Below are 25,953 nucleotides of genomic sequence, written 5' to 3'. Positions count from 1 at the left end.
TATGTCTCCACGGGTGCCTGCCTGACAAGCCGAAAGTCGTACAGCCCTATACTCTGCAAGTACAACCTTCAAACTGGATACTCTGTCCAGTGGATCATAGCTGCCACAGTCCCTGGCTCATCATCTGACCCTGAGATGTGATTTAAGGCTGTAGCATCTCACAAAGAATGACAAGCAGCGCACACTTTAGTAAACCCCATTTATTTACATATGCACACTTTAGTAAACCCCATTTATTTACATATGCACACTTTAGTAAACTCCATTTATTTACATACGCACACTTTAGTAAACCCCATTTATTTACATACGTACACTGCCATGCAGCTACAGACTCCACCTAGTATAAGCCAAAAAGATGAACGGTGCTCTGGTGTTTGAAAATAGCTTTATAGAGAAAGATGACTGCATCTCTATAAATTGTTATAATTTAAAACAGCAAGAGATAGTTAAAAAGTGCACTTTTAAAGTCTTCTTAGCTTTTATAGTTTATATGCAGGTAAAAGTAAGACTGGCCTTTTTAAATACTGTAGCTGGAAATACAATTTTCAACCTATTTTAGTAAACTGATAAAAACAAAAATAAATATACATTATTACAAAGCTCAGATTTGTAAGCAGTTGTCAAATATTCTTTGATGTGAATGATTAAAATTTTTATCAGTAGTGTTATGCACACAGTAGATGGTCAGCAAATGCTGACATACATAAGTGTTTATAGTTGACAGCAATCCACAGTCATTCCTTCTTTTATAATAAATACATTATAAAGACAAAAGATGAGGACAATAGTTTATTTATAATATCGAACATTTTCAGAGAACACAGAAAAACTGTCCCTACAATCAGACCTATTCAAAGAATAGTTGTTGGAAAACAAAGTATGCTCTTTTTATATGTTACACATATAGCAATTATTACAGAATGCATGTACAAAAAGAAACCAGGCATTTGAAGAAAGTAAAACTTAGAGGGCTGGACATGGTGGCACATGCCTTAGATCCCAGTACTTGGAAGGGAGAGGCAGGTGGATCTTTATGAGTACAAGGCCAGCCTGTCTACATAGCAAGTTCCATGCCCACCAGGGCTACAGAGTGGGACCTTGTCTGAAAAAAGAAAAAAAAATTAAAAGAATTGAAATTTTTTTGAGTTCATAATAAAAATGGCTCCATGCTTAAAATTGCTGGACTTTCCTCATTTTTTTACTTAAAAACTACTTAGTATATTAATTTTGGCCAAAATGGTAAAATGTGTATTCAAGAACAACATATGCCAACCAAGGTTATTATTTGAAAAACATAGCCTACTTTCGTCATGTCCAGACCATCTACAGTTGAGCATAGGAATTGAATTTGTGATCTAAGGTACGACAGCCACTTGGAAAGGAGCATTCTAGCACACAGAGGTCATGAAATGGTGGCATTGACTAAGCCCACAGGAGAAAACTTCTGACATTCCAGCATGGGAAACTTACACTAGAAAGAAATACTCTGCAGAGGCATAAACCGAGGCATATCAATCTTCCTAATACCAGATGTAGAAAGTGCATTTAGGGAATAAGCATCAATGTCAAGAAAAATTTTATATATTATTTAATTCCATTTTCCTGAAAATATGTCAGTATTTAATTTATTAAGTTAAATATGCCAGCTTGTTAACTTATTAAGAAATCGGTAATACTTTGTTTTAGTAGACAATGGACGTTTATGAATACTATAAATGATTTAATTTATGCTCTTCGAAAGTCCAAGGAACAGAAGTCACACTATCTGACAGGGCAGTAGGATCGACCATCAACAAGACCACGCTTCAGCTATGAATAGTCCATGGTGTTTATCTGTACGGTAAGCTGTCAATGCGATGTTAGCGCTAGTGTAAGCAGGCCTGGGGCTGGGCTGCGGTGAATAATCTCACTATCAGGTGAGACGTGGGTGTGACTTCTAAGGCTTAAGGTTCACTTCACGAGGTCAAGACAGGGCCACTCAGCTCTCATGGCCTTCCAAGTAGCACCCACACGGTTTTGAGCTCATCAGCATGGATCTTAGGACTAGAGTTAGAGATGAAAGTTCTTTGGGAAAAGTGGAATCAAAATTCACTGTCAAGAATCCAGTTATAATATGGAATGAAATAATATTTGGAATAAAATTAGGTAGCTGATGATCTAGCCATCAGACTGTGTTGATCAATCGTGCCCCTGATTGCCAATCTAATATTCTTTTTAAAAATGTTTTTTTCTCAACACCTTTCTCTGTGTCTCAAAGGAGGAATTAAGATTATTTTGTTAGCAAACTAAAAAAAAAAAGGAGGAAAGAAAAAAAAGAAGACTGAATGTTCCTAAGGAGAGGGGAAGTGGCTGTGGGGAATCCTCGGGGCCAGTTTCTCACACGCTGCATGGGAAGGCTGGGATTACTGAGCAGCACTGCTTAGCCTGGAGTAGCAACAACCCTCGCCCTGAAGAGGCAAATTTGGTCATTTAGTGAAAATGTCTCCTATTACAGTAAGCACACAGACAGGAGCCCTTCCTAGGAAAATGGAGTTGGTCTTACGTAGAATGAGCCCCGTTTTTAGAGTAGTTTCATACCCACTGCTACTACTCAATGTTGTTCTACGTCTCAATGCATCTAAATTTCCACCATTTGTGCAAACAGCAAATCATAGTTGCAAGGGTCAACCACAGCTCTTACTACAGATCCAAGTATGCTTTTCCAATTTTATAAAGCAAAAAAAAAAAAAAGGAAAAAAATGAGAACCTTAGAAATAATGGGGTCTAAAATTCCCCGCTGTATATTGCTTAATGACTGGATTCACCAGGTGGCTATACCTGAATTTACAGGTGCGAAACATAGTCAGGGCAAGGCTTGCTGTGCCTGTACTGCATGACGTACACTGTTGACTGGTGCCACCAGTATAACATCACTACCGCAAGGATATGCCAGATCTGGTGGCTTGATCCGAGGTAGTTGAGCTGTCCTGGAAGGGAGAGCAGAAAGAAAGGCTGATGGTATTATTTCAGTATTTAGAGAAAAATACACTTCTACTTCTGGCTAGACTGACGGCAGATTAATTCAGCTTTAAGAGGATGAACTCATTTAAAGTTTACTCTTTAAGTATACTTGAGAAATGCTCTTCCCAACGGTTTCTAGGAGAGATCAGGTGTGTTTTGAGTAGTATGGCCTTAGACCCCAACTTTATTTTTAAAATGTAACTTGTGGGGGCCAATTAAATAGCTCAGAGAGTAAAGGCAGCTGCCCCAAGCCTGATGGAGCTGCTATCCCTCAGGTCCATCCACAGGACACAGACAAAGATGGAGCCCACAGTGGGGAACTGACTCTTAGAGTTGTCCTCTGACTGCTGCATGTGCCTTGTCCACCCAAGAGTGCACACATGCAAGCACACAAATATAATGTTATATATAAAAATAATGTTATGTTTAATTTTATGAATTTGATCTATTGTTTTCCATGTCTCAACGTATTTGGTAGATGGGGGGAAAGTATCATATGAAAGGCAAGAGACACTAGTGATCTGGGCATGATTTAGGTATGTGACTGAGAGCAGATGCATTGCATGGCTAGACATGAACCTGTTAGGAGCACTGCTTGCACAGGAGGGAGGACTAATTAATCACTAACACAGGGGAAGCTTCCTGATGTTTCCAGTCACAAAAACCAGAACCAGAACAACTGTCAGCTGTTCCTTAAAGTCCTACAGTGGTGGTATTTTCTGTATATACTCTAAGCTCACTTCCTCTTAGCAAGAAGCACAATTCAGAACACAGGATTTAAAGTGTGATGCATAGGATTCTTTCCAGATAGGCTCTTAGCCTTTCTCTTGACTCCCAATAAAGCCTAGAGATTCATTTAAAATATGTGTCTGTGTGTGTGTGTGTACACATTGCTATCTTGTCATAAATGGTCTATTGATGAACATGTAGATATATGGGTCCATTGGGATACATATTTGTTTTGTTTTTGAAGATGCTGTCTCACTAAGTAGCCCTAACTGGCCTAGGACTGTGTAGATCAGGGTAGGCTTGAACTCACAGATCTGCCTGCCTCTGCCTCCCTAGTGCTAGGGTTAAGGTGTGTACTGTAACTAGAGCTGTTGTTAGTTTTAAATATCTTACTCCCTATTCACAGTCTACACTGCCCATGTTCCTCTCATCCGTGGGAGAAGACACAGATACCACTAGAAACTACCTTTCCCAAGACTTCAGCATTCCCAGCACCCTGCCTCCCCTGCTCTGTGTTCCTGCACTCAGCCACACAGCTACGCAGGCACAGTTCATGCTGAGCTTCCCTTGGAGAAAAGCTGTATAACATATGATCTTTTCCAGGTGTTAGAAGAGACAATTCCTAACAACTGATTGGAAAACAGTAAGGCTAAAGCCTCCTGGCCACTCTTATATAGTGTAGAGTATAAATGAAATTATATGAATGGAATTATTTTTAAATTTATTTTGCAGTGTGCATTCTAGGCAAGTAAGTGCTCTATCACCGAGCTACATATACCTCTAGAACCTTAAAAATAATTATTAATAAAATGATACAAAAATATACCCAAATTGTGGTTTTTCAGTATAGGGCTATAGTTCTGTTCTCATGTCCCGATGTCCACCCTCCGGTTCTCACTGCACTCCATTCGGACCGAAAGCTCAGCAATGAAGAACCAAGAACACAGAGGGATGCTTGCAGACTCCGCCTCTAGACTGTCTCCCTCTCCAGAGCATGTGAAGAAGGGTTCTATGCCATCCCTAATGCATCATGGAGGTGACTCTTTCTCTTAGGGGAAAATGTGAACACAGCCCCACTCCCTGCAACGAATGTCAGCTCTCCCCACATTGGGAAGTAAGGACTCAGCATCCCACAGTGCGATGGACAACTACCTTCATGTTCATGTGTCTCCCCTGACTAAGTGACTTTTAACCGAGAAAGGAGGGACGGATTTGTAGCCTATAGGTGATTTACGCCTTCACCCAGTCTTCCAAACTTAAGTCTGTTGTAAGTTCCCTAAATGTTACTCTTGAGCCAAGCTAAAGCTTGCCTGAATGAAATCATGCTTTCTTTCCTTTATTTAAAGCTCATACTTTACTCCATGACCAAGACTGGGCCATCCCTCCCTGAGTGCTTACTGCCCAGCTGGGACTGCTGTTCCGGGGGAAGCTTCCATCTCCTCCTCATGGGAAGCACAGGAGAGAGAGCGTTAGCTTGCTTTCCTATGTGGAGCACAGCTTGTTGAGCTACCATGGCGTTTACCTCAGGCGGTCCAACTGCAGAGGGCAGTGTGGGAGAACACGCTTTGGCGAAGTTTGCTCACCTTACCCAGAGTCTCCTGGGTGGTTTTCAGCAGAGCTCCCCAGTGTTGGCCTGAAGAGGGGAGGCTTCCTCCTGCTGAGAGTGGCTCCTGAGTATCTTGGGGCAGTGAAAGGGTCACCCTAGCAGTGTCTGTGAGGAAGCTCCAAGCCAGACTGGCTGTCCTGAGCTACTGTGCAGAATCTGCGTGAGCCACACAGTTCCTTGCTCCCTGGTTTCAGAATGTATCTGAGGAAACGTTCTGAGAGCCCCCAGTGGATGCTGAGCACGGCAAAGAGGACTCAGTCCTACACATACCACCTTTCCCTATATGATACCGACAGCAATGTTTAACTTCCAAATCAGATAAAGGAAGAGATTAAAATGTAATAATTATAATATACTATACTATAAGTTTTGACTGTGGTGTTTTCACTTTGGAGTGGTTTGAGGAAACCACAGATAAAGCCCTAGTGTGCAGAAACATTACTCCAAACCCATCTTCTTTTTCCTGTTCTTGCACCCTTGCTTCTTGCATTTCTTGCTTTATGTATCTATGCATATGAAAATTACTCTCTAAGAACAACTTGGCATGGGCGGAGGAGCATGGTGGCTAATGGTAGTGCCCCATGCTAAAAAGAACAAGGGCTAGGAGTCACATGATCCTTGGAGTGTGATGGGCACTGTCACTAGCTCATAACTGTATAATAGTGTCAACCCCAGCCCCTGGGCCCAAATAATACCGTGAAGGTGGCGGGAAATGTCTATGAAAGCCCCTTGAAATTTAAAGTTATGTTTTCCGTCTTCCTCCCTCCCTCCCTCCCTCTCTCTTCCCCTCCTTCTCTTCCTTTCCTTTTTATTTTGTTTGTTGTTCTGTAAGACAGGGTTTCTCTGTATAACCAGGCTGGCCTCGAATTCAGAGATTCACCTGCCTCTGTCTCCTGGGTGCTGGGACTAAAGGTGTGTGCCACCATGCCTGGTGAAAAAGTTACAGTTATTGCTTAGGAATGAAAAAATCATTCCATAGTCAACGCTGAGAAACAAACTAAATTCTCAGTCTCAGAAGCATTTACTTGAAATGTGTTTTCAGAAGAAAGCTGCAAACCATGATGAACCGGACCTACCTGGAAAGTACCGCTCTGGAACTTTGGAAATGTAGAAGAGGAAAGCAAGAAGAGCAATCACATACATCACAATTACTCGGGGTGCAAAGTCCTGGAAAGAAAAGTGCATTTGCTTAGATTTTCCCTGTGCTACTGAGATCTCCTGGAGCTCAGAGGTGAGATTTAAAAACTGCCAAGTCTCAATTATCTTGGGGATGGTCTCTATAGTAACGGTCTCTTGTTCTCACCCCACAGAAGAGGACCACAGCAATGGAGCACAGGAGTGGCCTCAGAGTTCAGCTACGTATGGAACTTGAGCTTTGACACTGGTGGCAGTCCCGAGATTGCCTAACTCCTCTACAAAGTGGTTACAGAGTGTCGTGTTTACAAGAGCTGAGTCAGCAGAGATAAAGCCCGAACAGCTTCCCACATCCCAGGGAAATGCCTTGAGCATTGCTACATGAATCTCACTGTGGTGCGTGGGCCTAAAGGTCTGCCCGACTCTAGTGACAGTTAGCAAGCTAAGACACATATCTGCTCCTGACCCTGATTACACACCTAATTTACCAACAGTTCATGTAAGACATAGAGACAACTTCTCTGTCCCTTCTCAACTAGATGAGAATGATCTTGGCCTCTCCAACTCTATATCTTCAGGGTTATAAGTCTCAGGTTTCTACCTATTCTGGAAGACACCTTCAACCATCTGTTAGGCTTACCCGTCTTTAGGAGGGATATCTCTTCCCAACTTAAAAAATGAGAGCTTTTGAGTAAACTTCTTCCAAGGTTCCCCCTTGCTTCCTAACTAGAATGACCAGTGTTCTTACTAGAATCCTGTTTTTAAGAACCACTGTCTTTATACACCTGTTTTCTATCCTAAGTCTTGTGAATATAGGAATATCCAAAATTTCCTAAAATCTATCAACTCTAAAGTTCTTGTTCTTTTTATCATCATAAGTTGACTGTAATTTACTACCTCTAAAACTAATCACTTTTCTGTCAGCTACCAGTCAGTCTTTTCTAGTTAGAATTAAATCACAGGTAGCAGCTTCTCATTCTACTGACTTATTCTTGGGGGCTCAAAATTACCAGAAAAAATGGTGTCTTCACATACGCAGCAGGACAGTTATGTCCCTCCTCACTCATACCAGCCTCGTTACCTTCCTAATCTTAGGAAGAGAATACTGTTCTTCCTTGATTTACCACCACTATCTCACTGTCCCCAAACCACCTTTCTCGTTACTGCGTTACCAAGCGTCTTCCTCTGTGCCACAGTGAACGCAAGCCTACTGACAGCCTTCCTCTCCTGGAAGTGACGACAAACTGCATTCGCGTCCAGACAAGCGGGACCATGCCCACCGAGACTGGCACCCGCCTTGGCATATTTACTCACATTAAATATTTTCAAGCACTCTCTCTAGCACACACTTGAAGCCTTTTTAGAGGCATTTCTAAGGACACAGAAACTCGCTCTGTGGTGCTCAGGAAGACAGAGCTCTCCGCCCTCCTGGAGCTCTCCCCTCACATTCCCGTTTCCACAGGATCCGAAGCCACAGAATCAACAGCCCTTCCTCTACTTCTCCATTTCTTCTTCTCGCTGGGTTGAACATACTCCTCCCGCTCCAGCGACCAGCATGATGCTCTGTCAGATATGCATCACCCGTCTCCACCTCTATCTCAGTTCAAACCCCGTGTCTACTTCTATTTGTATCCCTTACACATCTGTGACACATGTCCAACCATAACCATTCCTCCAGCAAAAGGAGCCGACCGCTTCACCTCTTTAGCCCATTGTCTATGCTTTATCACTAGCACAGCGGGCAGAACTGCAAACTCGGACGTCCTCCCCAGAATCGATGTGTGTACTCACATACCGAGACAGGAAAAGACTGATGTTATTTCATACAGTGACTCGGCAGACGTGAGTAGAGACTAATGTGGTTTTGAAAGGTATGCTTATTTATATAGCGGTGAAAACTATGTTTCATCATGCAACTAAAAACATGCTCCCAAAGGATTCAGCGCTACCCACATGGCCTGACTACAGCACATTACCCAAGAAATGAAAATTAAGGACAAAAAACCCCCAACAAACCCCTGACCACACTTAGCCTACCTGGACAATAGGAGCACTGATTCCTCCATTGAGCCAGACCCAGTGAAGAGTTGGGATCACTCCATAGCCCGAAACTGAACAAAAGATGATAGGGCGGAGCCTCTGCCACTGTTGTGTGAGGTAATTGGGATGAATCTGTGCGAAGAACACTGCCAAGATCATTGCAAGCACGGTGATCAAGTATACTTGACGCCAATACTAGAAAGAAAGGAAGACAGTCACTTGGGTCTCTGCATTACCACAGGCTCTGTTTACTTGACTTTAATGTCCAAACAAGATCCTCATGCCCTTCTAAGGAATATTCCATACAAAGGTTAAGTTTCTGAAAAGCTTCTTAGGATGGATGATAAACCACAGCTGACAGTGAACTGGTAGAAGACCACATTTACTTATTTGTACAAAAGTGTTTTCCGAGCACTTGCTATACGCTAGGCACGAAAAAGATGTTGTACGAACAGGCTGCCTGTGCAGGCCTGGCCTCTCCCCGGGGCTGAGCTCAGACTGGGAAGGGCATCTTTTGGGTACGATGACAGTGTAATGACAGGGCTGTGACTAAGTCACAGACAGAGCGCTGTAGAGACACTGAGGCAAGAACAGTAAGTGTTACCCGGGACTGCTAAAGACACTTCCTGAAAGAGGCATCTAAGCTGGACTTGAGGAATGCAAACACTGTGGGGAGAAGAAGCACAAAGGGGCAGGGAGGTTTGGAAAAAAGCGGCTGAAGGTGAGCCTAAGACTGAACTCTGCGGTGCTGATACACCGGGAGCTGCTGAAGAACAGGGTGGAACATTGACCCTGGTGGCAGGGGCCTGCAACCCCAGAGTGTGGCAACTGAGGCCAAAGTTCAGATACCGGTCTAGAGAAGGTGAAAGGAAGCAGGACAGACAGACGTCAGATGGCAGGGCTGGGATGATGCTTATGTTTGTGTGTGTGTGTGTGTGTGTGTGTGTGTGTGTGTGTGTGTGTGAGTGAGTGAGTGTGTACGTGTGTGTGCATGTATGTACACACATCAGATTTAGAGGGCATTTCTGATATAACAGAAAGTTGTACAGCTGAGTGAGAGGGAACAGCCAAGGAAGGTTCGACTCCTTCAAGCCTAAGTGACCACATAAGTGGCTTCTGTTAGAGGAAATGAACACTGATGGGGCAAGTTTTGGGAGAAGAATAAAGGAAGCCTGAAAGGATGTTCTAAGATATATTAAGTTTGAAGCCTGCTAAGTCTACATAAAGAGTTTTGAGTATTTAGTTCCTATATGGCTGAAAGCAGTCTCGGGTTCAAAAGTCAGCTTCACAAAGGGCAGAGATCCTGCATGGCTCCCAGGACTTCGGCAGAACTATCACTTCCAGAAGTTATCTGTCAGGTCATGTTTCTTTCCAAGCCCAAAGGTCCCGTCTGGATCAAGGGTCCAGTTTTCAGTCTCATTCTCAAGGTGGCCTGTATCCCTTGAGAGCCACTACAGAAACTAAACGTTCTCTTCTCCAGCATCTAGTAGCTCCGAGTGTAACTGTACACTGTTAACTGTTTTCTTCTTTGTCTAGTTTTTTTTAATTTTTATTTTTTATACAGTAAAGGCCCCATTTTGATGCAGGTAAACGGAAGTAAACAGAAGATATAAGTATGGACTAGAACAGCAGTGTGCGTGTGACCGCACAGGACAGCAGTGTGCGTGTGACCGCACAGGACAGCAGTGTGCGTGTGACCGCACAGGACAGCAGTGTGCGTGTGAATGCACAGGACAGCAGTGTGCGTGTGAATGCACAGGACAGCAGTGTGCCTGTGAATGCACAGGACAGCAGTGTGCCTGTGAATGCACAGGACAGCAGTGTGCCTGTGAATGCACAGGACAGCAGTGTGCGTGTGAATGCACAGGACAGCAGTGTGCGTGTGAACGCACAGGACAGCAGTGTGCCTGTGAACGCACAGGACAGCAGTGTGCCTGTGAACGCACAGGACAGCAGTGTGAGTGTGAACGCACAGGACAGCAGTGTGCGTGTGAACGCACAGGACAGCAGTGTGCCTGTGAACGCACAGGACAGCAGTGTGCGTGTGAACGCACAGGACAGCAGTGTGAGTGTGAATGCACAGGACAGCAGTGTGAGTGTGAATGCACAGGACAGCAGTGTGCGTGTGAATGCACAGGACAGCAGTGTGATTGTGAATGCACAGGACAGCAGTGTGAGTGTGAACGCACAGGACAGCAGTGTGCGTGTGAATGCACAGGACAGCAGTGTGCGTGTGAATGCACAGGACAGCAGTGTGAGTGTGAATGCACAGGACAGCAGTGTGAGTGTGAATGCACAGGACAGCAGTGTGAGTGTGAATGCACAGGACAGCAGTGTGCGTGTGAATGCACAGGACAGCAGTGTGAGTGTGAATGCACAGGACAGCAGTGTGAGTGTGAATGCACAGGACAGCAGTGTGAGTGTGAATGCACAGGACAGCAGTGTGCGTGTGAATGCACAGGACAGCAGTGTGAGTGTGAATGCACAGGACAGCAGTGTGCGTGTGAATGCACAGGACAGCAGTGTGAGTGTGAATGCACAGGACAGCAGTGTGCGTGTGAATGCACAGGACAGCAGTGTGAGTGTGAATGCACAGGACAGCAGTGTGAGTGTGAATGCACAGGACAGCAGTGTGAGTGTGAATGCACAGGACAGCAGTGTGCGTGTGACCGCACAGGACAGCAGTGTGCGTGTGAATGCACAGGACAGCAGTGTGCGTGTGAATGCACAGGACAGCAGTGTGCGTGTGAATGCACAGGACAGCAGTGTGCGTGTGAATGCACAGGACAGCAGTGTGAGTGTGAATGCACAGGACAGCAGTGTGAGTGTGAATGCACAGGACAGCAGTGTGAGTGTGAATGCACAGGACAGCAGTGTGAGTGTGAATGCACAGGACAGCAGTGTGCGTGTGACCGCATACTGTTTTTCCTTACTTTACCTTTAAGGACACAGAATCACACACAGAATAGTGCTATTTGCTTCTGGGTAAACACCAACAGTTTTCTAGTAAAATCCAATCAATTCATACTTTAATTACATATATATATTTAGTTACATATTATTTTATAATGTAGCTAGGCCTGAAACACAGAGAGTTAATAATATAATTCAAGCCTAGTTTATGACCTTTTTCTTTAGCAGTTGAAATACTTTTAAAAATTTTATGTGTATTGTGTTTTGCCAGCATGTATGTCTGTGTACCACATGCATGCCTGATGCCAAAGAGGGCAGAAGAGGCTGCAGGATCCCCAGAACTGAAGTCAGAGTGGTGGCTCTGGGAATTAGTGCCTGGTTCTCTGGGATGAGAGCTACAATCCCGAGCAGGTACGCTGCCCCTTGGGGAGAAGAATAGTTTGGGCACAGGAAAAGAGGTCAGATGAGAAAAGGAAAATAACAATCAAAGAATATAATGGGAGTAAGGTTGGTAGAACTTCTTCACGGTTTTGAGACAGGGTTTTGTTGTGTAGCTCGGCCTGGCCTGGAGGGTGAGCTCCTAAGCCTCCCCGTCCTGAGGATCACAGTTATACTACATACATGCAGCTGCATTCTCTAGGGGCTGCAGCTCCACACTTACAGTCATACTTTCCATCAGATATTAAAAATAACCGTGGAACCCATACTAGAAATTAGAGATCACGGGAATCTTCGGAAATTGAAGTTCGTGCTCAAACAAGACTCTCCTATTTGTAAGCCAAGTGTGCATTTGTAGATTTAAACCACTGCGAGGAAACAAGTCCTAGATAATATAGAGTGACAATTGTGAACACTCACACTGTTACAGTAAGAGATAGCGTGACAGTGTGAACACTCACATTGTTACAGTAAGAGATAGAGTGACAGTGTGAACACTCACATTGTTACAGTAAGAGATAGTGTGACAGTGTGAACACTCACACTGTTACAGTAAGAGAGAGTGTGACAGTGTGAACACTCACACTGTTACAGTAAGAGATAGCGTGACAGTGTGAACACTCACATTGTTACAGTAAGAGATAGAGTGACAGTGTGAACACTCACATTGTTACAGTAAGAGATAGTGTGACAGTGTGAACACTCACATTGTTACAGTAAGAGATAGTGTGACAGTGTGAACACTCACACTGTTACAGTAAGAGAGAGTGTGACAGTGTGAACATTCACACTGTTACAGTAAGAGATAGTGTGACAGTATGAACACTCACACTGTTACAGTAAGAGATAGAGTGTGACAGTGTGAACACTCACACTGTTACAGTAAGAGAGAGTGTGACAGTGTGAACACTCACACTGTTACAGTAAGAGAGAGTGTGACAGTGTGAACACTCACACTGTTACAGTAAGAGATAGCGTGACAGTGTGAACACTCACACTGTTACAGTAAGAGATAGTGTGACAGTATGAACACTCACACTGTTACAGTAAGAGAGAGTGTGACAGTGTGAACACTCACATTGTTACAGTAAGAGATAGTGTGACAGTGTGAACACTCACACTGTTACAGTAAGAGATAGAGTGTGACAGTGTGAACACTCACACTGTTACAGTAAGAGAGAGTGTGACAGTGTGAACACTCACATTGTTACAGTAAGAGAGAGTGTGACAGTGTGAACACTCATACTGTTACAGTAAGAGATAGTGTGACAGTGTGAACACTCACACTGTTACAGTAAGAGATAGTGTGACAGTGTGAACACTCACAGTTACAGTAAGAGATAGTGTGACAGTGTGAACACTCACAGTTACAGTAAGAGAGTGTGACAGTGTGAACACTCACACTGTTACAGTAAGAGATGGTGTGACAGTGTGAACACTCACAGTTACAGTAAGAGATGATGTGACAGTGTGAACACTCACAGTTACAGTAAGAGATAGAGTGTGACAGTGTGAACACTCACATTGTTACAGTGACAGTGTGACAGTGTGAACACTCACACTGTTACAGTAAGAGAGAGTGTGACAGTGTGAACACTCACACTGTTACAGTAAGAGAGAGTGTGACAGTGTGAACACTCACACTGTTACAGTAAGAGATAGTGTGACAGTGTGAACACTCACATTGTTAGAGTAAGAGATAGTGTGACAGTGTGAATACTCACAGTTACAGTAAGAGATAGTGTGACAGTGTGAACACTCACATTGTTACAGTAAGAGATAGAGTGTGACAGTGTGAACACTCACACTGTTACAGTAAGAGAGTGTGACAGTGTGAACACTCACATTGTTACAGTAAGAGATAGAGTGTGACAGTGTGAACACTCACATTGTTACAGTAAGAGAGAGCGTGACAGTGTGAACACTCACACTGTTACAGTAAGAGAGAGCGTGACAGTGTGAACACTCACACTGTTACAGTAAGAGAGAGCGTGACAGTGTGAACACTCACACTGTTACAGTAAGAGAGAGCGTGACAGTGTGAACACTCACACTGTTACAGTAAGAGATAGCGTGACAGTGTGAACACTCACAGTTACAGTAAGAGAGAGTGTGACAGTGTGAACACTCACAGTTACAGTAAGAGATAGAGTGTGACAGTGTGAACACTCACATTGTTACAGTAAGAGAGAGTGTGACAGTGTGAACACTCACATTGTTACAGTAAGAGAGAGTGTGACAGTGTGAACACTCACATTGTTACAGTAAGAGAGAGTGTGACAGTGTGAACACTCACACTGTTACAGTAAGAGAGAGTGTGACAGTGTGAACACTCACACTCTTACAGTAAGAGAGAGTGTGACAGTGTGAACACTCACATTGTTACAGTAAGAGATAGTGTGACAGTGTGAACACTCACAGTTACAGTAAGAGAGAGTGTGACAGTGTGAACACTCACAGTTACAGTAAGAGATAGAGTGTGACAGTGTGAACACTCACATTGTTACAGTAAGAGAGAGTGTGACAGTGTGAACACTCACATTGTTACAGTAAGAGATAGAGTGACAGTGTGAACACTCACATTGTTACAGTAAGAGAGAGTGTGACAGTGTGAACACTCATATTGTTACAGTAAGAGATAGAGTGTGACAGTGTGAACACTCACACTGTTACAGTAAGAGATAGTGTGACAGTGTGAACACTCACACTGTTACAGTAAGAGATAGTGTGACAGTGTGAACACTCACAGTTACAGTAAGAGATAGTGTGACAGTGTGAACACTCACACTGTTACAGTAAGAGAGAGTGTGACAGTGTGAACACTCACATTGTTACAGTAAGAGAGAGTGTGACTGTGTGAACACTCACATTGTTACAGTAAGAGATAGTGTGACAGTGTGAACACTCACAGTTACAGTAAGAGATAGTGTGACAGTGTGAACACTCACAGTTACAGTAAGAGAGAGTGTGACAGTGTGAACACTCACACTGTTACAGTAAGAGATGGTGTGACAGTGTGAACACTCACAGTTACAGTAAGAGATGATGTGACAGTGTGAACACTCACAGTTACAGTAAGAGATAGAGTGTGACAGTGTGAACACTCACATTGTTACAGTGACAGTGTGACAGTGTGAACACTCACACTGTTACAGTAAGAGAGAGTGTGACAGTGTGAACACTCACACTGTTACAGTAAGAGAGAGTGTGACAGTGTGAACACTCACACTGTTACAGTAAGAGATAGTGTGACAGTGTGAACACTCACATTGTTAGAGTAAGAGATAGTGTGACAGTGTGAATACTCACAGTTACAGTAAGAGATAGTGTGACAGTGTGAACACTCACATTGTTACAGTAAGAGATAGAGTGTGACAGTGTGAACACTCACACTGTTACAGTAAGAGAGTGTGACAGTGTGAACACTCACATTGTTACAGTAAGAGATAGAGTGTGACAGTGTGAACACTCACATTGTTACAGTAAGAGAGAGCGTGACAGTGTGAACACTCACACTGTTACAGTAAGAGAGAGCGTGACAGTGTGAACACTCACACTGTTACAGTAAGAGAGAGCGTGACAGTGTGAACACTCACACTGTTACAGTAAGAGAGAGCGTGACAGTGTGAACACTCACACTGTTACAGTAAGAGATAGTGTGACAGTGTGAACACTCACAGTTACAGTAAGAGAGAGTGTGACAGTGTGAACACTCACAGTTACAGTAAGAGATAGAGTGTGACAGTGTGAACACTCACATTGTTACAGTAAGAGAGAGTGTGACAGTGTGAACACTCACATTGTTACAGTAAGAGAGAGTGTGACAGTGTGAACACTCACATTGTTACAGTAAGAGAGAGTGTGACAGTGTGAACACTCACACTGTTACAGTAAGAGAGAGTGTGACAGTGTGAACACTCACGCTCTTACAGTAAGAGAGAGTGTGACAGTGTGAACACTCACATTGTTACAGTAAGAGATAGTGTGACAGTGTGAACACTCACAGTTACAGTAAGAGAGAGTGTGACAGTGTGAACACTCACAGTTACAGTAAGAGATAGAGTGTGACAGTGTGAACACTCACATTGTTACAGTAAGAGAGAGTGTGACAGTGTGAACACTCACATTGTTACAGTAAGAGATAGAGTGACAGTGTGAACACTCACATTGTTACAGTAAGAGAGAGTGTGACAGTGTGAACACTCATATTGTTACAGTAAGAGATAGAGTGTGACAGTGTGAACACTCACACTGTTACAGTAAGAGATACTGTGACAGTGTGAACACTCACACTGTTACAGTAAGAGATAGTGTGACAGTGTGAACACTCACAGTTACAGTAAGAGATAGTGTGACAGTGTGAACACTCACACTGTTACAGTAAGAGAGAGTGTGACAGTGTGAACACTCACATTGTTACAGTAAGAGAGAGTGTGACTGTGTGAACACTCACATTGTTACAGTAAGAGATAGTGTGACAGTGTGAACACTCACAGTTACAGTAAGAGATAGTGTGACAGTGTGAACACTCACACTGTTACAGTAAGAGATAGCGTGTGACAGTGTGAACACTCACATTGTTACAGTAAGAGATAGAGTGTGACAGTGTGAACACTCACATTGTTACAGTGAGAGTGTGACAGTGTGAACACTCACAGTTACAGTAAGAGATAGTGTGACAGTGTGAACACTCACACTGTTACAGTAAGAGATAGTGTGACAGTGTGAACACTCACACTGTTACAGTAAGAGAGAGTGTGACAGTGTGAACACTCACATTGTTACAGTAAGAGAGAGTGTGACAGTGTGAACACTCACACTGTTACAGTAAGAGAGAGTGTGACAGTGTGAACACTCACACTGTTACAGTAAGAGAGAGTGTGACAGTGTGAACACTCACACTGTTACAGTAAGAGAGAGTGTGACAGTGTGAACACTCACACTGTTACAGTAAGAGAGAGTGTGACAGTGTGAACACTCACACTGTTACAGTAAGAGAGAGTGTGACAGTGTGAACACTCACACTGTTACAGTAAGAGAGAGTGTGACAGTGTGAACACTCACACTGTTACAGTAAGAGAGAGCGTGACAGTGTGAACACTCACACTGTTACAGTAAGAGAGAGCGTGACAGTGTGAACACTCACACTGTTACAGTAAGAGATAGTGTGACAGTGTGAACACTCACAGTTACAGTAAGAGAGAGCGTGACAGTGTGAACACTCACAGTTACAGTAAGAGATAGAGTGTGACAGTGTGAACACTCACATTGTTACAGTAAGAGAGAGTGTGACAGTGTGAACACTCACATTGTTACAGTAAGAGAGAGTGTGACAGTGTGAACACTCACATTGTTACAGTAAGAGATAGAGTGACAGTGTGAACACTCACATTGTTACAGTAAGAGATAGTGTGACAGTGTGAACACTCATATTGTTACAGTAAGAGATAGAGTGACAGTGTGAACACTCACACTGTTACAGTAAGAGAGAGTGTGACAGTGTGAACACTCACATTGTTACAGTAAGAGATAGAGTGACAGTGTGAACACTCACACTGTTACAGTAAGAGAGAGTGTGACAGTGTGATCACTCACAGTTACAGTAAGAGAGAGTGTGACAATGTGAACACTCACATTGTTACGGTAAGAGACAGAGTGTGACAGTGTGAACACTCACACTGTTACAGTAAGAGATAGTGTGACAGTGTGAACAATCACATTGTTACAGTAAGAGATAGTGTGACAGTGTGAACACTCAGATTGTTACAGTAAGAGATAGTGTGACAGTGTGAACACTCACAGTTACAGTAAGAGAGAGTGTGACAGTGTGAACACTCACACTGTTACAGTAAGAGAGAGTGTGACAGTGTGAACACTCACATTGTTACAGTAAGAGATAGTGTGACAGTGTGAACACTCACATTGTTACAGTAAAAGGCGTAAAATACTCCCGAGACATAGCAGCCCAGTATTCCAATAGAAATGCCTGCATAATCCAATGCCATCCATCTTCGACAAGTTTTCTCTGACCGATGACAGGAAAAGAGATGATAGCCCACTGAGCAAAGCATACAGACCTGCAAAAGGAAAAGCTGACTTTACAAACAAAGTGAGACAAAACAAAATCAGAATAATTCATAAATATTCTTCAGAAAGCTGGCTAAGATGCCAGGCTTCCAACCAGGGTCACTTCAGTTTGAATTCTAGCTGTGCACCTCATTGTAGGGCAAGCTGCCATTAAGCTTCATGAGTTCATCAGGAAAATGGGGACCACAGTCACTAAAGACTTAAAAGTTATAATTACTTTTAAATATAAAACTATAAATATACAGCAAAAAATTATATAATAAAAATGAGTTTTTTAATACAAATACTGTTATAATACCTCCCAAAGTTACTCTGACTCATAAATAAGTTTATTTTTACACTGGTCACTAAATTAACATATATCCCTTAAAAATGATTGAAGGATACAGAATTGTATGCTGCAAAAAATATAAACCCCTCTCATTCAATCTATTCCTTAGAGGTGACTACTGCTAATATATTTTATGTCCCTGTAATACATGTGTTCCACCTGTGATACACGTCTACAAATGATAAATACTTTAATCAAATGGACTTATTATAATTCTAATCTATTATGTGCTGACACATGCGTTCTGAGCTGGCTGTTCAGACACTCAGTGGACACCCAGCTATAGCAGGCCTAACCAGCCTGCAGAGACTCGGGGTCCACGTTCAGTAATGACACACTTAACCGCAGATTTAGTTCAGCTGCTGGTCACACTCGACTGGCCTGCGGCTCTTTGACTCTCAAGCACCACAGGTGGCTGGCCCAACAGCATGTACCAGCTCGGCCGTATTCTCTGGATATCCCTGTGCTTATGTGACATGAGCCTGGAGAGCTTCATGGCGGATCTGCTCTCTGAGAGAGAAGAATCTCATTGTCACAGAAATGACACAGCAGGGGCCACCGTGGCTTGGAGGTACTCAGTGGACAGGCAGAGAGGAAGATGTGAGGTGGCAATGTCTATTACCAATGCGATATCACACGTGGCTTCCTGTGGAAGTGGGGTTCCAAGTGACTTTTACTTTCCTAACTTTTATCTGCTTGAATTTTGACATGAGTAACTGATAGGAATTACAGGATCAGTGATAAACTTTACCTCATTGTGGAAACGGGAGTCTGAGGAAAAAACACTATGGTATCAAAAGGAAAAGAGAATTCTGTCCACAAAGCACTGCAAGTTTTAAAAGGTAAACCTACATTTTGTACGTTCTGTTTGAAGAGGCATGTACTCTTGTAAAGAGTTCCTAGGAAGATTAAAATTTCTGACAAATTTGGTATGTTTCAGATCTAGCAGAAAGCATCCCATGCCATGCTGCACTACCAAACGGGGAAGGTAATTCCAGTGTACGCCCACTAGATCCACCACAATGGCAGGAGAACAAAGTATGCCTATTGCCTGCCTTTCCGTCCTCCTCTACCACCCCAGGGTCAGCTGAAAAGATGAACACCTCTCAGTCCAGAACACGCTGAGTTGTCTGTGGCTTCTGGGCCTCTACCCAGCATTTTTCCTGTTTAAATGCCTGCATTGACTTTCCCGCCCTCCCACATACGTGACTTGATCTCACTGCCACGGGCATTCTATTCAGTCCTACACACTACTACTGGAGAGTCACTCCCACCATCACAGGGCCCAGAAGTATATAGGGCATTAAACAACTATCTGCTAAACTAAACTTGAAGTTACTAAAGAGAAAATTTGAGATGTTTCTAGTATGTTTCCTTTTAAAACCAAAGTTTTAAGCAAAATGACAAGGTTCTGAAATAAAAGACGCAATAAAACACTATGCAGTTCGTTTCTGGGCTCCCCTTTCCGGCTGGGCAGAACAGGCTCAAGTGCAGAGTGCTGGTCTGTGATGGCAGGAGGAAATGTGACAGTAGCCTTTCCTTTTTAACGTTGTTCTGTATTCTGTATTTTCTTTAATTATCAAAATGTCAGTGTACTTATGGCCTCTATTTATTTCATGCTTTAAAATGATCTGTTGAACACTTCGACTTCTAATGGTGCCCTGCCTACATGATATGCTGGTGCAGTCCATAGCTCTCAAAAGTTATGGGGTAACTGACTACTATCTGATAGGATTTAAGGCCTGACTCTGCCTGGGTGGCTAAGAACCTGGGATGAGGGAGGCCATGGACCCAGGGAGGGAAATCAAACACTACTGTTCTGCTTAAAGAGTGTAGCAATATAATTACTCCTAACAACACTGGGCTATACCCATGGATTAGTGCCTTGCTCAGCCAGCATCAGAGAAGCTTCTTCCAGAAGTAAATGGGAACAAATAGAGACCCACAACCAGACATTATACAGAGAGCGAGAGACCTTGGACCAACCAGTTCTAAATGGGATGGCACCTCAGGGTCCAGGGAACCCTGCAGAACTAAGAGCCAGAGGGGATGGAAAGGAAGCATGCATATATGAACTCAGAGACTCTGGCAGCGTGCACAGAGCTTGCATAGGCCTAAGCCAGATGGAGTCCCAGTGTGGAGAAGATAAAGTAGATATGATCTCCCACCCCTAACCCAGAAGCTATCTCCAATTCACAACACTCACAAAGGAAAAATTAGTTTTCTCCAAAGGAGTTGCACTGAGTGTGTGTGTGTGTGTGTGTGTGTGTGTGTGTGGTGTATACTCAAGCAAAGCAAAACAAAACACTTAAAGGCCACCATCATGCCCAGCAGCAGATGCCAACACAAAATGAACTTGATGGTAATTTTTGGAGATTTTTTTTTTGGCTTATAATACTTTATTTGGGCATTTTTTACCTTAGTGGTCTTTTGCTTGTATATTATGGTTTCTGATGTTGTGTTTTTACAGGTTTTCCATGTGTGTGAGCATGTGTATGGACTTATCTTGCTTTTTTTCTCTCCCTGTTTATTTTGTTCTTTTCTGGTTTCTATGTGTATTTGACTGTTTTTTTAAAGAGACAGAAGGAAGGCATGAAGTTGGATGGGTGGGGAGGCTGGAAGGATCTGGGAGAAGATGAAGGAGGAGACAGGGTGATCAGAATATATTGTATGAACAAAAATCTATTTCTTGTTATTGTTATTGTTTGAGGTTTCTCTGTGTAACCCTACCTGTTCTGGAACTCACTCTGTGGATCTGGCTGGCCTCAAACTCACAGATATCCACCTGCCTCTGTCTCCCAAGTGCTTGTATTAAAGGTGTGTGCCACCACCACCCAGCTACAAAAGTCTATTTTCAATAAAAAAAAATAAATAAAACACCTGTTTGAAAATGAGTAAATGTTAACTTTAAGGGCATTTATACAGATCCTAGCAAAAGCAAAGGGACCTAGGGAAAGTGACTGTGAAGTCTTAGAACAAAGGTCAACACCAGCGAGGTAAGACAGCCCGAGACAGGCAGGGTGGAGACAGCAAAGACAAGGCACACATATATTTTAAACAGGACATAGAAAGAGGCTTTCCAAACAGGTTTGAAGTAGACACTTTAGCCAATAATATAGTACAGTGAAACTCATATCTTAGTGTTAATCTTACAGCCAAGATGTCTACAAAGATAAAAAAGCAAGGCATGGTAATACATGCCTACAATCCTGGCGTCTCATGAAGAGGGAGGCTGAGGAAAGAAATTTAGTGCCAGCCTGGGCTATACCATGAGACACAGACAGACAGAGAGACAGAGAGAGAGAGAGACAGATAGACAGAGAGAGAAAGAGAGAGAGAGAGAGAGAGAGAGAGAGAGAGAGAGAGAGAGAGAGAGAGGACAGAAACAGTTTCCACTATCTTTGAAATGTTGTGGATTTCAAATATGGTGTAATAATGATGCTATGAGCAAATAAGTTATCCCATGCACCCTCTGGGGTTCTTCAAAGCGAGGGTCTGAAGCAGTCACCCGCCCAGGCAAGCCCAACAAAGTTCTCTTCACCTTGCACGGTGTTTGTGAGATGACTCACCTGGAAGCAGAAAAGACAAATGGAGCAAATTACAAAATCTTCTCGGGACGCACTTGCCGTCGGCAGCACGGATGTCATGTCATATATTCCCAGGGTGAAGAAGAGGAAAAAACCCAGCAGATGACTCCAGATGTTTACCGTCTCATTGGATAAAATAAACAGACTGCAAAGCAAACAAACAGGCAGCTCAGATCCGCCCAGGGTTCATGGTGTCAACATTCTCGGGTTAGGGAAAGCCCTGCCTTTCTCAGATTAGACGTCTGAGTTTGTCTGTGATGTTCTTCCATTTCCACTAATTCCAGGGCTTACAGCTTTTGATGATCAGCTCTTAGTGTTCTTACTATTTCTTCCCTCCTATTGCATCACTTTTTGAAGCAGAGCCCTTGCTCAGATTCCTCACTTTCTACAGAAATAAGTGTGCAGACAAATACTCTATGTAAGCTAGGAAACTGCCAGGACCAGTTACCCAAGATACGTTCAGTGTTAGCTGAGGCATAAATGTAAAATACCTGTGAGGCACTCGTTAAACACACACAAAACTCAATGCATCTAGGAGAAGCAAAATACACACAGATGAACCCACTGGAAAGGTCCTGAAGACAGGCAGGCAAGCCAGAGCAGTTTTGCTATGCAAGTTCTGAAACCTGTTTCTAGGTGGCATGAGTTCATTCCTTTTAGGAACAATCAGGAGGTTACTTTGTGTGGGGACTCTTTGTCCTCTTAAGATGTCTTGGCAGCACAGGCCAGGAGAGAGTCTATTACCCTGACCCGGCATCAGTTTCTTCATCTATAAAGAGAAGGAGTTGTGTTAGATGTTGCTGCTTGCTTCCAGCGCTCTCAATTTTGGGAAACGGCTCTGCATTGTTACCACAAGATGACAGACACCATAACTGGAGATTTAAACACACCCGCCACATCTCTAGCAAAATCGCCGCTTTTGTTAAACAAAAGCCTTGACTGTTAATGAATCAGATTTGGGGGGAATAAGATTTAATTATTCTTACATTTCATGTCTGTGATGTTTTGCCTGTATGTCTGTGTACCACCCGTGTGCCTGGTGCCTAAAGATGCTAGAAGGCATCAGATCCCCTGGAACTGGAGTTATAGACGGTTGTGAGCTGCCACGTGGGTGCTGGAAATCCAAAGCAAGTCCTCTTGGAGGGCAGCCAAAGCTCTTAAGCCCCAAGCCATCTCCTCAGGTCCTGAATCAGAAATTCTTAATAGCTGGCCACTTGTAACAGTCCCCATGGTTCCCACAGCCTTATTTTTATGAGGACAAAACACAAGGAAGTCTCAAATGATCAAGAATAAAATATACCTTGTATCTGGAAACACAGACTTGATCATGCTTATCATCAAACACAAAGACTATCTGTAACTGGGGGAGGAATTAAAAGAATGTTCTAGAAGCGTCTAATTACAGGACTGTTTTGGCAATCAACACTACATTCTGCCTATTGCCTCAGAAGTTTTCATTTTATGAAACCCAGTATAACCTGATTAACTAAGCACACTCTAAGCGCGTCCCATCCCGGAAGAGATTGCAGATAGAACGGATGGACACACAGGACCTCTCTTCATATGTACAGTCTGTCCTGGAGACTGTTGAAGGGTGAAAGAAGGGAGGGCAAAGACCCAACCTGGGTACGATTATATTGCGGGAAAAATATTCCCAATAAAGGATAAGTCATTATTGTCAGAAAAGTTAGGCACCTGCAAATTCTGTTCATCTTTAAAATCAACAGGGTAACTCTTGCTCAAATTTCTGAAGCTGCTAACAGGAGTCGGGCTGCTTAACTTGTGTCTGACTCAACAACTCAAGAGCTAATGTTGTGCAGCCTTGAGATTTGGACTCAAGCCATCGGAATGCAGAGGACCACCGCTAGGTGGGAACAGAACATTTACAGCAGTTCACTGCTGGCCTGCCCTCCGAGATCTTCAGGGCAAGGTGCACCTCTGATTTCTTATGCAATTATGTTCACAGGGCACTGGGGAATGAAGCAGTAATTAAAACTTGAATTGTGACATCCACTTGGTCATTTCTTCAGTACTACTTTCAAGGTAACAAAAATGGGGAAAGGTAAACAAAATGGGGAAAGACCACGTGGGAAAGGTCAACAATCAGACAAGTGGTTGCTGCTTGAGCCATTCAACAACCCACACTCTGGACACAGAGTCTGCCACTCCAGTGACCTGGAGTGTTCTATTGCACTTCTGCTAGTGTGTTGACTTTAGTACACACAGTCAGTTCTGACAGAAGACTACTCTGCAAACTAAAGGCATGTGTTTTGATTTGCTTGTTTTGTTTTTAAAGAGACTTTTGGGACTCTGGTTTTAAAGACCTAAAGCGACAAATCCATCCTGTACAGAGGCTTCCAAGGTGTTCTGCTGGAGGCTGGCCGGCCCCTTTCAGCTTTCTTTGCTACAGGGCTTTTCCTACACAGCATTTTCCACAATGACTATTATGTAATTGTGTAATTATCTCTTTAGTGTCTGCCACTCATGTTAGACCATAGTAGCTTCATGGGAACAAGGGCCATGCCTGCCTTCTGCAGGATCTGGTAGAGTGCCTACCACCTCACAAAGGCTTCATGCACATTTGCTAGATGGTTGAAAAACAAGGCTTCCCACATACACACTCACAGCATGCTATTATATGGGCATTCAGCTGGCCAACACGTCTGAATTCCCACAGTGCTGGTCTAGAAACAAAGCTTCAGGTATACACAAAGCAAGTAAGGTTCGGCCATTGTCAGCGGGGTATCCAACCCATATCCCCAGAGAGTATCAAACGGAATAAAGGATGTAAAAACACTTTGTAAAAAGCAAAGGGCTATTGGGGAAGGCAACGATGACCACTGATGGTATCATTATCTAGTGGATCAAGGACCCCCGGAGAAGAGCTGGGGCAGCAGAAATATTAAGGACCCGGAGGTGAGGAAATGATGCGCACAGGGGAAAGCGGAGGAAGGCGGGGAGACCAGACAAAAAGCGTGAGAGAAGATGCGCCGCGCGGAGCAGCCGCTGTACCTTTTGATACACAGCCTGGAAGGCAGGTAGGCCCGGTAGCCGTCGGTGATGTACGGGTTATCTTTGAGGGACACCGGGATCTGTTCGTAGGTGTAGAGGCGAATGCCGCGGGGCACCAGGACCGGCCAGTATTGGTAGCTGCCCAGCTCGATGTAGTGCGCGCTCTTCAGCAGCTTCTGATGCATGATTTCCCGGCCTTGTTCCGACCCCGCCTCCCCGGGGAGGGGGCTTCGCCGCTGGCGCCCCCGCCCCGGAGCCGCCGATGCTGGCCCAGGTGCTCTGACCCGCCGCTGCCCAGACCCAGCCCCGCTACACAGCACAGCCGCCTCGGCTCTGGCCCACCGCCCGCGTCGCAGCCCGCTCTGACGTCAGCGCGCCGTGCGGCCCGCCCCTCCCATATCGGGGCTCTATGGCCCCGCCCCTCGCCCCGCCCGTGGTCCTGCCTCGACCAGGAGGATCCGCCCATATCCCCGCCCCTTGTCCGGATGCCCCGCCCCTCGGCGCCGCCCTCCTTCCAGGCCTGCCCCTACCCCATCCTTCTACCCGGCCCGCCCCAGCCCCGCCCTCCTAGCCGGCCCGCCCTAGCCCCGCCTTCCTAGCGTGCTGGTCCTCCCTACCCCTCCCAACCCTCTACCCGGTCGGTCAGCCTCTAATTCCGCCCTCCTAGCCGGCCCGCCCCAGCCCCGCCCTCCTAACCGGTCCGCCCAGTCCCGCCCTCGTAGCTAGCTGGTCCTCCTCCCCTACCCCCAACCTTTTACCCGGCCGGCCCCAGTTCCGCCCTTCTAGCTAGCTGGTCCTCTCCTACTCCCAACTTTGTACCCGGTCAGCTTCTAATCCCGCCCTCCTAGCCGGCTCGCCCACTAACCCTGCCCTCTTAGCCCAGTGGGACCCTAGTCCTCCCCTTTTCTCAATCTCATCTCTAGTCCCTCTTATCTCCTCTCACCCAACCCCCACTTTTTCCAGTCTTCTTACTGACCAGCCCCTAGTCCCAACCTTTTGGTTGTCCTGCCCCAAACCCCAACCCTCTTCCGGACCCGCCCCTAGCCCCAACCTACCTGGCTTGCCCCTTGCCA

At 44.4% G+C, this 25,953-nt stretch overlaps 1 protein-coding gene across 3 annotated transcripts in view; it reads right to left on the bottom strand.

Annotated features, from left to right (window-relative positions):
* The window catches only part of Paqr3 (progestin and adipoQ receptor family member 3), a 30,191-nt gene extending 4,959 nt beyond the window's left edge, over positions 1-25,232 (bottom strand). The window contains exons 1-7 of one of the 3 annotated variants that reach the window (XM_075943070.1): positions 24,881-25,232; positions 21,851-22,013; positions 17,785-17,940; positions 8,510-8,707; positions 6,415-6,505; positions 2,821-2,969; positions 186-1,105 (exon numbers count right to left, since the gene is read on the bottom strand). In XM_075943070.1, coding sequence (XP_075799185.1) covers positions 2,827-2,969; positions 6,415-6,505; positions 8,510-8,707; positions 17,785-17,940; positions 21,851-22,013; positions 24,881-25,065 — 936 coding nt within the window. In that variant the 5' untranslated portion in view covers positions 25,066-25,232 and the 3' untranslated portion in view covers positions 186-1,105; positions 2,821-2,826. Of the gene's footprint in view, positions 1-185; positions 1,106-2,820; positions 2,970-6,414; positions 6,506-8,509; positions 8,708-17,784; positions 17,941-21,850; positions 22,014-24,880 lie in introns of those variants that run through there. The other 2 variants (XM_075943071.1, XM_075943072.1) reach the window with 2 other exon arrangements.
* Positions 25,233-25,953: the final 721 nt, after the last annotated feature.

The sequence above is a fragment of the Microtus pennsylvanicus genome, chromosome 12 (genome assembly GCF_037038515.1).
Source record: "Microtus pennsylvanicus isolate mMicPen1 chromosome 12, mMicPen1.hap1, whole genome shotgun sequence".
NCBI classification, from domain to species: domain Eukaryota; kingdom Metazoa; phylum Chordata; class Mammalia; order Rodentia; family Cricetidae; genus Microtus; species Microtus pennsylvanicus.
Note: the sequence above shows the minus strand (reverse complement) of the source record. Positions and strands in the feature narration are given on the sequence as shown.